General features: G+C 28.6%; 1 protein-coding gene across 1 annotated transcript; it reads right to left on the minus strand.

The window, feature by feature from the left end:
* Positions 1-9,077: 9,077 nt before the first annotated feature.
* Positions 9,078-11,273, minus strand: LOC109805113 (large ribosomal subunit protein eL36x). Its single transcript, XM_020367090.3, has 4 exons — positions 11,119-11,273; positions 10,870-10,975; positions 9,457-9,656; positions 9,078-9,336 (listed from the first exon to the last, which is right to left on the minus strand). Exons 2-4 carry the CDS (start codon positions 10,969-10,971, stop codon positions 9,306-9,308), a joined length of 333 nt encoding a protein of 110 aa, XP_020222679.1. The 5' UTR covers positions 10,972-10,975; positions 11,119-11,273; the 3' UTR covers positions 9,078-9,305.
* Between the last annotated feature and the right edge of the window lie 2,567 nt (positions 11,274-13,840).

Genomic DNA, 13,840 nt, shown 5'->3' on the forward strand with positions numbered 1-13,840 from the left:
CACGCTCAGCTCGCGCCCGGCGTCCCTAAAATAGAGACTCATAATAGTCTCCACGCCCGGCACACCCACCTTGCGCCCGACGTGCTTCAAACAGAGATCATCTAAAGTCTCTCCACGCCCGGCGCATCAATCTTGCACCTGGCACCATCTCAGTAAAATCCCTCATTCAGCCACTGTCTGATATCGTGCCCAACGTGGTTCCCTTCACGCCCGGCACGAACTCATCCAGAGACCCCCCTTCATAAATGTGCCCGGCGCGACTAATCTCGCGCTCGGCGTGATCAAGAAATGGGTGCCTCTAATGAATGCACATCCGATGCCAAGAATTGCGCCCGACGCAAATTCAAACAGCAGCCTCCAAAACTTCAAAATTTTCCATCAAATCCTGAAAATCAACAATTTTCACCACATGCAATCCAAGAAACGAAGTACATAGACTCCATACCACAACAAAACAGACTCTGATTCAACATGCATTCACCAAACGCATCAAAATCATCAAAACACCAATTTTTCCCCAAAATCCCAAAATGAACAATTTCTCCAATCCAACCATGGACACTACAAGAAAAAGTTAAATTTCCGACGGATAATTTCCCACGGACAAAAATCCATCGAAAATTTCCCACGGATTTAGATCCGTCGAAAATTTTCGACGGAATTTCCGCCAGAATTTTAACTGATGGAATTTCTGACGGAATTTCCGACGGATTTAAATCCTCTGAAATTTCCGACAGAATTTTCGATGGATTTAAATCCTTCTGAAATTTCTGACGGAATTTCCCACGAATTTAAATCCGTCTAAAGTTTTCGACAGAATTTCCCACGGATTTAAATCCGTCTGAAATTATTAAATAAAATATAAGCCAATTATTTTTCAAATGCAAGCAATCCTGATCCCATTGATACACACAACAATGCACTATATAATATTTTCATTATTATATGGGTGTTTTCAAAATATAAATATATTGTAATGAATAAGATAAATATAAATCAAAGTGAGTGAGGTATGACTTACCTATATATAATTATATATTTAATTAGGTTATTATAAAATATAAACTAATTAGCGTAAATGTGTTTTTTTTTTACTTATCTTGAAAAATACCAACACATGACGTCCAAATTTAAGAATAACATATCTTTTCTTTAATTTTTAAAAATCACTCATCTCTTTGAAAATAACGTTAATAATTAAATAAGGGGGAAAAAAGTTAAATTATGTTCTGCAAATCATATATATGTATCTATCATTTATTTCTAAATTACATCCAATACTATGTTATTTTCATGAAAACTTTCATTGATCTTCAATTTTGAAAATAAGATTTTTTTCAATTCATTTTTAAAATTATTACTTAAATTTAATATACTTTTTAAATCACAGTGTGCATGATATTTAAAATAAATTTCAAAAAAATTGAAATAATGAAATAAGAGATCAAATCTCATTTAATTATTGATATTTGTATTAATAAATTATTTTCTCTTAATAGTATATAAATAGTATTATCTTATATAAGTAGTTGTATGTGTCACTTAAATAAATAAATAAGAAAATTAATACTCACTTAAAAATTTGAGAAGAGATATACGTATGACGTTATTAAGAAAAACTTCAAGTAGGGGTTAATGGAATTTTTTCTAGATTAAATCTTCTTTATTTAAAACTTAAAACATTAAAGTTAAAATAATTACACTAAATAATTATTTTTTTTCCTAATAACTGATTGATTTAAAAATATCTCTTTAAGTTGTAGTAATTTCTTAAATTTACATTTTATTGATTTCTAAATTTTATATTTAAGTAAATCAGTAAAATACAAAGTAACGAGTATAAATATGAGTTTTTAAAACTTCAATGAATCTATATATAGAAAGTAGAGATAAAGACAGAGAAAATGAATGGAAGAAAAATAGTTCAATATATGGTTGTTTGATTATCTATAGTAATAGATAAAGAGAAATATACGTCATCTTGTAACTGATTTTGTCTAAAAAATAATAGATAATCATACCCTTAACTGATTTTTGTTTTATATATTCTAATTTTATTTGTAATAATATGATTATATATTTAAATAGTTTAATTTTAATAATTTTTTAAGTATATTTTTGTCTTTTCACTTAAAATATTTGAATTTCTATATTTTAATTTGAATTATTTTTTAAGTATATTTTTGTCTTTTTGTCTTAAATTTTTGAATTTCTATATTTTAATTTTAATAATTTTTTATTTATATTATTTATTAATTCTTTTGTTTTTTAATGTTTTATAACATTATTAAAATTTTATAATTTTAATCTCCATAATTTTATCTTACTTTTTATTTTATAAATATAACTTGGATTATTCATTTTATAATTAAATTAATTTTTTAAAATTTTTTATGAGTTTACTAAGAAATTGCACAAATAAGGATAAAACACGCTAAACAATGAAATATCGTGAAATAGAACCCTTGAGAGGCCAAATATGAGAGTTGTTACATTAATAAATTTATTAAAATTAAAAAAAATTATAATTTTCACGAAAAATTCCTTCAGGGTAATTTCCCACGGATATATCCATCGGTAAATCCGTGGGTAATTACCCACGGATAAATCCGTGGGAAAATCCATCGGAAAGTTACCCACGGATAAAAATCCGTCGGTAAATATTTCAGACGAGCAATTTACCGACGGATTAGTGTCCGTCGGTAATCCGTCGGAAATGCACTATTACCTACGGATTTTTGGCATTTCCCACGGATTCTGGCCGTCTGTAATAGCGAATTTTCTTGTAGTGGGATTCTCAACATTCATGCATCAATTGAGTTTCTAAACTCACATGCAACCGAATAACAAACATTCTAGCTTCCCTCACTTGAAGATTGGCTCAGAAAGCCAAGAATTGAGAAGAAGCAAAGAAAATCCTCCGAAGCTCAACCTGGGAACTTCAATCTTCCAAAAGCAAGCTTCCTAGTCTGAATTTTAAGAAAAGACAGAAGACATTAGTGATATAGAGGAGAAGAAGAATCATACAGAGAAATTTGGAAGAGAAATGAACTCACAGACCCAGAGTCCTTCTCTCTAAAACTTCTCTATAAGTTTCTTTGAGAATAAACTTATGAAGTTTCCTTCTCAGAAAAACCTTTATATAATCTTCTCCCTAATGTCAACTAAACTCTAAAATATATTCACTATGTTACACTAACGATTAAATTATCTATCTATCTCTTCCTCTTTCTATATATATATATATATATATATAAAAGATAACTCCATTCATGGTTATCAAATCAAATACAAAACTAAAAGTTTCAAATCCTAACGATAATATGGTCTCAATTGATAATTGTCTTAATTACTTACCATTGTGTGCAATTTGTATAGACAACTATCTTATTTTCCTTCTAAATTTAGAATTTTTGTTTGTTCTTTTCATATAATTTTAGTATTTTATAAACTATTCTTATGTAGAATTTAATTTTGTCATTTAGGTCATTTTGTTGTTCAATAGGTCAAAATTAGCATTCAAAGAGCTCTTGTGCTGAAATCACCATTGGGTACATTAAGCAGAATTGGGCTACTTGTTCACATGGAATTTCTTACCTAATGCATTGGCACAACAATGCTTGGATCACCCCGTAATTTTGTGAAGATTTTGAAGTTCTTTCTTTCAGTCCATTTTTTGCATGGTAGTTATTAAAGTCACGAGGTGACCTACTTGGAGACTTTCCTCTCGACCAAGTTTTCGCATGGTGACCCTCATAGTTGCGTAGCGGTCTCCTCGAAGTTGTAATTCCATGCAACAATGTTCCTTGCCTCTGGGCGGTTTTGGACGATCCTATATCTATTTTTGGTATCAAATTAAATCGCGCAATGAGTTAATAAGTTAACCACCCAATGTTTTTCTTTCCTTCTGGGGATTTGTTGTAAGTTCTATTTTAAAAGTAGAGAGGACGTAGGAGAGAGAAGACATTGTGGAAAATTGAGAAGAAAGAAATATATTATTCCATTGTTCTAGTTACTATTCATCTTGAAGACTACTTATCTTTATTATAACCATCTCTTTGGATGGTTGCTCATGAAATGAGTAACTAATCTCATTATTGTTGGGGTTAGATGTGATTGAACTCACTCTTATGCACATTGTACTTATTATGATTAATATATCTATCTTTGAGCTTCATTATCAATGTATTTACTTTTGAATTTAATGTTTTTCATAGTTTGATCACCCATATTTTGTCTTATGGTTTTTATTATTATTGAAAAATGTTCTATTAACCTTATACTGAAGTAAAACACCTAATGAACCTTATTTCATGACTGGATATGGTTCATTAGTATATTTGAATCTATTATACATAATGAAAGTTACTTTATTAGTTGATTAAAGGATTGACATTATTTAACAAATGAACTTAGTTCTTTTCTTTTAAGAGATTAGGATTAAGAAAACATTTATATTTAGATGTAGTTTTGATGTTCAAAGATGATATATATATATATATATATATATATATATATATATATATATATATTCTTGTAAAAAAGTGTGAGTTTAGTGAACTCTAACCCTAACATCTTAATTGAATCTTTTGACAACTTTACTAAGATTGCAATTGTTTTTGAAAACATCAAAAACGACTTCTTTAGATGAGTAATTGTTTAAGGAAAGTTTAATAGACTTTTTCAACTTCAAATATTGCCCCCCTGAAATCTTTAAAGAACAACAAATGTGTGATTAAATGCTAAATATTGTGCAAGTCTTTGAGGGATCAACATTATACTCATTTTAGAATAATTAAACGACTTTGTATGTTTGTCAAAGGGTTAACAAGTTTTTGGCTACCAAATATTGGATCCAACATACTAATGACTTGATTGAATATCATATATAAAATAATCAAATATCATATGCCATATTTGAATATAGCTATGTAAATTACACTATGATATTCAAAAAAAAAAAAAATTTGGTTCGTTCCTGGAGTATCCACCGCCGATAGGCATACACAAGGCAGGATTCGAACTCCTGATTTTGCTTAAGCGTGAATCAACCCCTACCGTTGAACCACACGCTTAGAGTTCTATGATATTCAAATATAACTAGGTGAATTACACTATTATACAATTAAAATGCACCTCTCGTGAACGAGAAAGAGAAGTGAGAATGAGACGCTTTTGTCAACCAAAATTTTGAGTGTTATTTTCTCGCAATTTCGCTGTTTAGAGACTATAAATTTTAGAGTAGAACCCACACTTTAAATCACCTCAATCCAGGGTATTTTCAGCATTTTACATTACCAATCATGCATGTTTTACAAAAGTAAATCATTAGCTAATTAAAAACTTAAAATTGAACATGTCTAGAAGTGGGGCAAGAGCATGGTAAGGGGCACACTCAGTCCCTTTACACTATTTGGTTCCCAATCGGCTGTTAGGTTGGCATCACGTTTACAACACCCCAAACTCAAAAACACTATATGGGCACTCACTTTCTTCTCTCCAAGGTCACATATTTTAGGGAAAAAAAATATATTTTATATTTTATCATTTATTTTCAAATAAAATATATAAAAATAGAGTACATATGTAAGTGGAATCCAAATATTACATTGCCTATTATACCAATAGTCCTTACTTAGAATGATATTAAATTCGATTTTCTTAAGTAAAATTTTATGTATAAAACCTTCAGACGAAAAAAAATGTTGTTGGAAGGAGGACCTCACAAAATGTGTCCTGGCAAATTTTTTTTATGAAAATTAATTATTGATATAGTTGATAGATATTTCACATCAATAACATGATTATAAAAAAATATTATATTATATGTCACTTATACATAAATATTTATTTTTAAATTATGTTATTGATGTAAAGTACTATTATTAATAACATATCTTTGTCCAAAAATTTAACAGACTATTTTTAATAAGGTCTCTCATTTTAATCACATTTTTTTTCTCCATAAAACTCGAGGACAAGATTTTACTTAAATAGACAAATACAATTTTCATACTAATGACTTATTCGTCATTCAATACATCCAAATCCTTATTTTGTTTATTTAGATAAATTATTTTCAAACTTTGCTATCTGCAAAAAAATTTTGAGCCAACAACAATCACAATAACATGAGTGAGATTCTAATTTATTAAACTGGAAATACATGTGGTAGAACGAATTTTTTTTAATTAATTAATAAATCTTATACATTTATATATTCTAATTTTTTAAAATTTAAATTCGATTCAAGTTTCATAAAAAAAATATAAAAACAATTAGCATGTAACGATAAATTATACTCTTCTATTAGTTGGAACTTAGAATCGAGTCCAATTTTCCTTATCCTTCAATTTCATACCCTTCCATGTAAACTTGCATTGATAATGTTATAAACAATTTGTAATTCCGATTAAAACTCTAAAAAAAAGTTGGTAATTAACCATCATCTTGTATGAATTCGTGACTTATTCTAAAGTAAACTTTTTGTTGAAAAAAAAAATTATACTCTCTTTCATTAACGGTGCGTTTGGTGTAAAAGAATTTAGGGGAAGATAATGGAACAGCAAAGAGAACACTGTTCCAATGCTATTTGGCGGCGAAGTGCAAAGAAAAACAAAGAAACCCATAAAAAGAACTTCCCCGCAAAAGTTACCGTTTATCCGTGAATATTACTGTTTATCTGTCGCAAAACTCTAGTTTTTCCCGTCAATGTTTCCTTGCATAATGGATTATGTTTAAATATTTATTTGTTTATTTATTAAAAATAATTTAATATATAAAAATAATGATTATTTTAATAAAAATGAGTAAAATATTTAAGATTATCAATTTTCTTTTTATTTAATATAATATTAATTAATTAGAGTTTAATCTTCTCTCATTTTATCTTCATCTATTCTAGAAAACAGTTCCAATTCTTACTCTATTTCTTACATTTTCTCTTTCTTTTCTCTTCTCTTTGTTTTTATTTTCTTTTTCAAACACAACATTAGTGATGTTTAAGTTGTAGTATTATCTCATCTAAAATTTTACAGACTATTTTTAGAAGTGAATTATATTACACTTTAATTTATTTTAATGAGAATAAACATTTTAATTTTGGTAAATAATTACGGACAAACCTTATAAAAAATGTTGCTAATTTTTTACGACTGTCGATGTCAAATACGAATCTCTTTTTGTTTTGTTTGAAATCATAAAAGTCATATATGTTTATATTCCTTAATTTTTTTTTAATCAATTGACTTTTAGATTTGTTTACTAAATTTAACTCAACAACTTTTGCCATCAGTTTTAAGTTCATGAAGTTTTTCTTTGTTAACTTTTTTATTCTTAACATCAAAAAAAATTGTTTACATTATATAAATAATAATTAAAGATCTCATTTATTCATAGAAAATATTATTATTAATTAATATAAATTGTAGTAGTCTATCTCTTAATCAAATTATCTAGAAATATTCATCTAGTACTCACGATCTTCAATAAAAATTAATTACTCATTTTAACAATAAATATTTTGTATTAATATTATAATTACCTAAAAAATCATGGAAAAATTATATTACTTAAATATTTTTTTTATGCTTTTGGTGTCAAAAATATTTTTGTTAACTTTTAGTTTTTTATTTTAACCTCGTGTCTTAGTTTTTTTCATAATTTTGAATAACGTGTCAAAGATCAAACAATTTGAATTCACTTGAAACATCTAGACGTTCGACACATTATCTAAAATATTGAGAAAAAAATCACAGCAAGAACGAAAAAAATATATTTAGAGACTAAAACAAAAATACCTTGGACCAAAAAACAAAATCTAGACATTTTAAGAACCAGATTATTTATGCCTATTTTTAAATTATAAAAACTTAATTACATTTTAAATTCCTCAAATTTGGAGTAATTATTTTTCCCAATTTTAAATTTGTATTTATAGTACTTATAGCTTTAAACAATATTATTTTGATTTGTGTATATTTTTTTTTATCCTTCAAATTTAAAACACGTTCTTAATCTTAAATAATATAAAAATTATTATTTTAGTCCTTTAAATTAAAATTTACCTCTTAAGTTTCTATAATTTTAAAAATATTTAAATACACATTCACTAATAGTATAATTAGTAGTGACAACGACAATTAGCTAAATTTAATAACTTCACTAAATAGTCAAGTGGGGCCACATGACAAGTATCTTTCAACTTTTATATCTCATCATAAGTCCAAAAAACAGAAAAATATCAAGTGCAATTTTAAAATAATACAAGGAGTGCAAATATAATTTACTCTTTAAAATTATAGGAACTAAAATTAAAATTTAAAAGACCAAAATAATGATTTGGTTATTAATGAGATTAAAAGCATAAGTTTAAAATTCTGGAGACAAAAATATATTACTCAAATTTAAAGAACTAAAAATATACTTAAACCATAAGAACTAAAAGCATAAACCAAAAAATATAGTCATCATTCTTTGGAGTGCGTGTATCTTTGTTAGTATTATCTTATTCAAACACATTCATATTTTTGTTCCAATGCCTACATCTACATGGCTACATTGCTATATTAAACATGAAATTTCATTGTGCCATACTCTAATGTTTAAAAGTAGAAGAAAGAAAAACTAACCTTATTTCACTTGTCACTACTTTTTCACAGCATTGAAAGTATTACACTCAAATATTTCACCAAAAAATCCTAAGCCTGAACAGTAGTCATATTTTAAAAGAAAACATGACACAATTTTGTTGCCTTCTGGCAACCACAATAGAAAAACACATCCCATAGCAACTCATTTTATTTTTCCCTTAGGACCAGGTTTTAACTATATACACACCAAAGACATTTTTAGGATCCAATCGCAAGACTAGTGTTGAATCTCATATTGAAAGCATGGGATTCTTCAGTTGAAAGATCTAGTTTTGATATGTAATTCTCCCAATATGCATACTATTAACCACTCACTCATTTGACAAAAACAGCACATTAAGTTCCATTTGACAGCAAAAAGTCAACACCGAGCAAACGAACATTAAAAAAATGATTTAAGAATGATTACCATAAACATCAGGCGACTGACCAAGGGAGCAAAGTTCACTTGAAATAAAGATTATAGCTTACATTTCTAGTGAAACAGAATAAGCCAATTGTACTTTCTATCATAAATAAAGTCTTGATTAAGCAAAACATATTTCTCAAAGCAAGATCTTGAACTAAACAAATCGAACCAAAACAAAAATAAGGCCGCTCTTACATCAAAACATGGATCCATACGGTGAAACCAGAAAAGACTATATAAGAGACTTATTTCTTCTTGTCTCCAGCTCCACCAGCCCTACAAACAATGGAGAAATTAACATAAGCAATAGTCACACCAACAAATCAACATTCAAGAATTAAATCAGATTAATAAATTATATGTTATGCATAATATTAACAATAGAACATAGAATACCTCATCTTCCGGAGAACATTGGACATCTCCTCTCTCTTCTTCTTGGCACGTTTATGAGTTCCAAGCTTTCTCTTTGCAACCTTGAGTGCTCTCTTATCTTTTCCAACCTTAAGTAACTCAGTTATACGCTTTTCATATGGTGCAAACCCAGCAACTTCTCTTATAAGGCTCCTCACAAAGTGCACCCTCTTACTAGTTTTCTGTTGAGTCAGTATATCATTAGGATCACATATGATAAGCAAGATAAGAATAATAGAAACAAACTTTCGGTATGTCTTTCTAAATTAGAGCACTCTTTTTATTTTCATTAAAGAGATCAAATCTTAACAAAGATCCATGAAACATCTGAACAAAGATGATCTATCAGAAGAGATTTCAAACATTTTAACTTAAAAGATATTCTTACTAAATCTACAACAATATATTAAAATTCCACAAACATTAATACTGTTTAGCAACAGCAAAAGCCTAAAAGGAAGGGAAATACAGCCTACAAAAATAGGGATCAGTATGGGAACACAATGACGCAGGTAAGTGCAAAACCTAAAGTCCTCCATACCAACAAACAAAACAATGCTTGTAGCAACAACTGAAAGCAACAGAATTTTCAATTCTTAGCTGATATTTCAAAAGTGACACCTTTTATTGATGTACAGAGTACAGACAATTTTAGAACAATGGGAGTTTCCCTTGTATAAGCAAAATGTTAAACTAAATCAGAAATCAAACAAATTAAATAGTCACAGGAAAATTCAGATTTGAGAATGTGAAAAATAAAGTTGAAAAGGGATTAGGCAGGCATGTGGGGAACTAAGTATATTCAACCCAGTAAACAAAACAATCTATCCCGGGGCTGAAACTATACTCTTTAACACAATGTCAAAATCTTTATAAACCCTGACCTTTTCAGAAGAAAAAAATTCCCTTCTGATTTCAACATATCTATTGCCCCCACCATACATACCAATCTCTCCATAGCTACAGCTGTACATTTTATAACACAATTTCCAATTCATTATAAGCCCAGTTTTTTCAAATCGGAAAAATTCTCTTAAGTCAACATATCCATAGTACCCACTGCACACAACAGTCTCTCCCAGAGTTGAAGCCATAAGCTATAATAGGTCATCATAATCCTTCAGTTTTTTTAATTAAAATTTCTCTGAAGTCAACATCTCAGCATCAACATACAACAAAATATACAGAATATTGTCAATCCCACTTCTTTGTTATTCTCAAAATAGTGACAAGCAAACCCCTCCCCCCCCCCACCCCATTCATCAAACCAACTAGAAAAACAGCAACTATATTGAGTAATACTTCAATTCCAACAACCCCATTTACAAACCAAAAATTACAAATATGAAAGCAAAATAATAAAATAATAAAATAATAAAATAAAATAAAACTTACCCCCTTACGATCTGAGGGGCGTGGAGGCAACTCCTTCTTGGTAACAACGTGACCCTTGTTTAATCCAACAAACAAACCCGTACTAGGTTGTTTGGGAGCCATTTCCCTGTCCCAAAAACAAACACTATTCAGAAACGCTAACGATTTACACGACAATAAAAGCTAAAATTAAACGACGAACACGAAAACACGTGTTTGTGTGAAGCTATGCGCGAGAAGAATAAACAGATCATAAGCACGAGACAGTACCTCTCCTACTGGTTGGTGGCTTCAGAAACCCTAACACGGAGAGTGCGGTGAAATTAGGGTTCTTGAAGAGTGTGCTTCACCTTTTATTAGAGACGCTCAAATTGGGCTGTGGATCCAATCTCAGTAACAATTGGGCCCAACCCGGCCCAGCCCATAACATCATTGGCTCCCCCAAAAAAGAGAGGACAGGCATGTGGACGTGGTCACCCTGACTCACCCAAGTTGAAAGCCTTTCTTTCTATCCCATTTAATTTTCTTCAGTTTTCATTTCATTTATATTTATTTTCTTCTTTTAGTATCACTTTTTATTAAATATTTAATTTATGTATAATATATATATATATATATAAATTCATTACTAATTAGCATATAAAGTAATTATAAAATTTACATAAAAATAATTATGATTATATGCTAAAAAAATTGCACATTAGCATAATAAATCATTTCTGTTACTATTTTTTCTTTCTAAAATTTTATAAATAGTAATTATAAAAGCTATTATTTATTATTTTAATATAAGAAATGTAATTAAACATAATTTTATATAAAAAAAAATATTTATATTTTTATGTGAATATTTTAAAGTAAAATATTCAAAAAAAATTAACTTATAAGATTTTCATCTAAAATAATATTTTTATAAAATAAAAATAATAATACATTAATATTGTAAATTGTAACAACATCTTAATACATTAATTATTAATTATTTCAAATTTTAAAATAAATTTAAATAAAAAAATTTATATATAAAATTAGTATTTATTAATTAATAGTATAAAGGGAAGAAGTTCTACCATAACGCATTTGTTATTTGAGTTTTTAATTTTTTTATATTGAATAAATGCACATTAATATATGTAAGTGCCAATATTGCTTAGATCTTTATTTTATATTAATTTATATTATATAAATGATGATTTAAGTCATGTGATTTCTACAATCATGAGTGAGGTTAACCGTTGTTTGAGATTATTTCTCAGACAACTAAACATTGATCTTTGGAAATTGACTTTCAATCCGATTCCAAGGAAATACAAGTATAAATGATTTTGAAAAATTTTACATTATGATATACTTCTTTCTTACATATATTTATCATTATTTTTTTTCTTTATCATAAGATTTCTATTTTATTATGTTGTTATTTTTTTATTTCATTATTATTTATATTATGTTTATTTTTCTTTTTCATTTGTCTCAATGTAAAAAAAAACAAATTTTATACAACGACAATGACAAATTTTATACAAGTATGAGTGAGGTTACTTATTGTTTATGTAAATAATATTATGATTTCACGAACCTTTTTTAATTGAGTAAAAACACACTTAATTGTTTTAAGAGCTTAAATTATTTTAAAAAACACATTTAATTGATTAAAAACGTCTATCATTTATTTTTATAAAAACTTGGATTGTTACATAAACATACCAAAACCAATGAATATAATAAAATAATTAATCCCCTAAACTATTGGTTTATCTTAAAAAAAATGAATAGAGTAATAATAATTAGACTTAAATATGTTTTTAGTCATTTAATAAATATGTTTTTGGTTCTTCAAATTTAAAATTATTTTTTTTAATTATGTGATTTTCAAAAAATTTGTTTGAGTCCCTCAAATCACCAATGGCCGAAAATGATGGTGGAGACAAGGTGTTTGATGAAAGACTTGAGAAACACTCTACGGTTTGACTCACTTCATGGTGGTTGAAAGTCACTCCTGAGGTCTAATCACTCAAGGTAAAGAGAAAAGGGATGGTGGCCGAATATGATGGAGGACCATCCTTGGAACTTTATGTGGGACCTATCACTAGGTCCATGGATAGGAGATTGGAAGAGGATAGGGGAGTTAACACTCTTAGAGACATGCTTCTTATGACTATTAATCATTCTCCCAAGCCTTGTTAGCATTAAATTTATTATTCCTATTTTACCCTTGTCTTTAATTTTTTATTTTACCCTTGTATTTTAGGTACCTTAGACATAAGATTTATTTTACTTGTATTTTCTATTTTATCCTTGTATTTTGGGGTGTCTTAGTCATATGATTTATTTTTATTTGTATTTTCTATTTTACCCTTGTATTATGGGGTCCCTTAGAGTATAAGATTTTATTTTATAGCTAGGGTATTTTATTAAGGTTGGAAACTAGGCCTAGACATGTTTTTTTGGTGGATTTGGATTTATTTTTTGGACTTGGCAAGGCTTAGGCCCAAGTGGAAGACACCTAGGTTGCATGATTTTATCATGCACCTAGATGTAGCTTAACCAAACCCAAAGATTCCATCATTGGTCACCGAGTAGCATCTAGGGTTAATTTAGGTTTTATTTGAAGTGCATTTGGCTTGCATTACTTGGCCATGCACTCTCAAATATAACCCTAAATGCATCCCCCCTTCTATAAATACCTTAGGTTGGCTTCCTTGTAAATACTTTAGAATTTATAATATTGAGTGAGCCTTGTGCCTTAATATTTTCCTTAGTCAGTCTTGGCTAATATTTGGCCAAACCCTACCTATCTTCACCTTGAGAAAAACCCTAGAAGTGGCCTTCATCATCCATGAAGTGAGTCAAACCCTAGAGTTCATTCTCAAGTCTTTCATCAAACACCTTTTATCCAACCTCCATTTTCATCCTTTCCTCCATCAAAGACGATCTTGAAGAACTTGATCCAAGGAGTCAAGGCTTCCTTCACATTGGTCATAATCTCTCA

Source organism: Cajanus cajan, chromosome 2, assembly GCF_000230855.2.
Source record: "Cajanus cajan strain Asha chromosome 2, NIPB_CcT2T_4, whole genome shotgun sequence".
Lineage (NCBI taxonomy): Eukaryota > Viridiplantae > Streptophyta > Magnoliopsida > Fabales > Fabaceae > Cajanus > Cajanus cajan.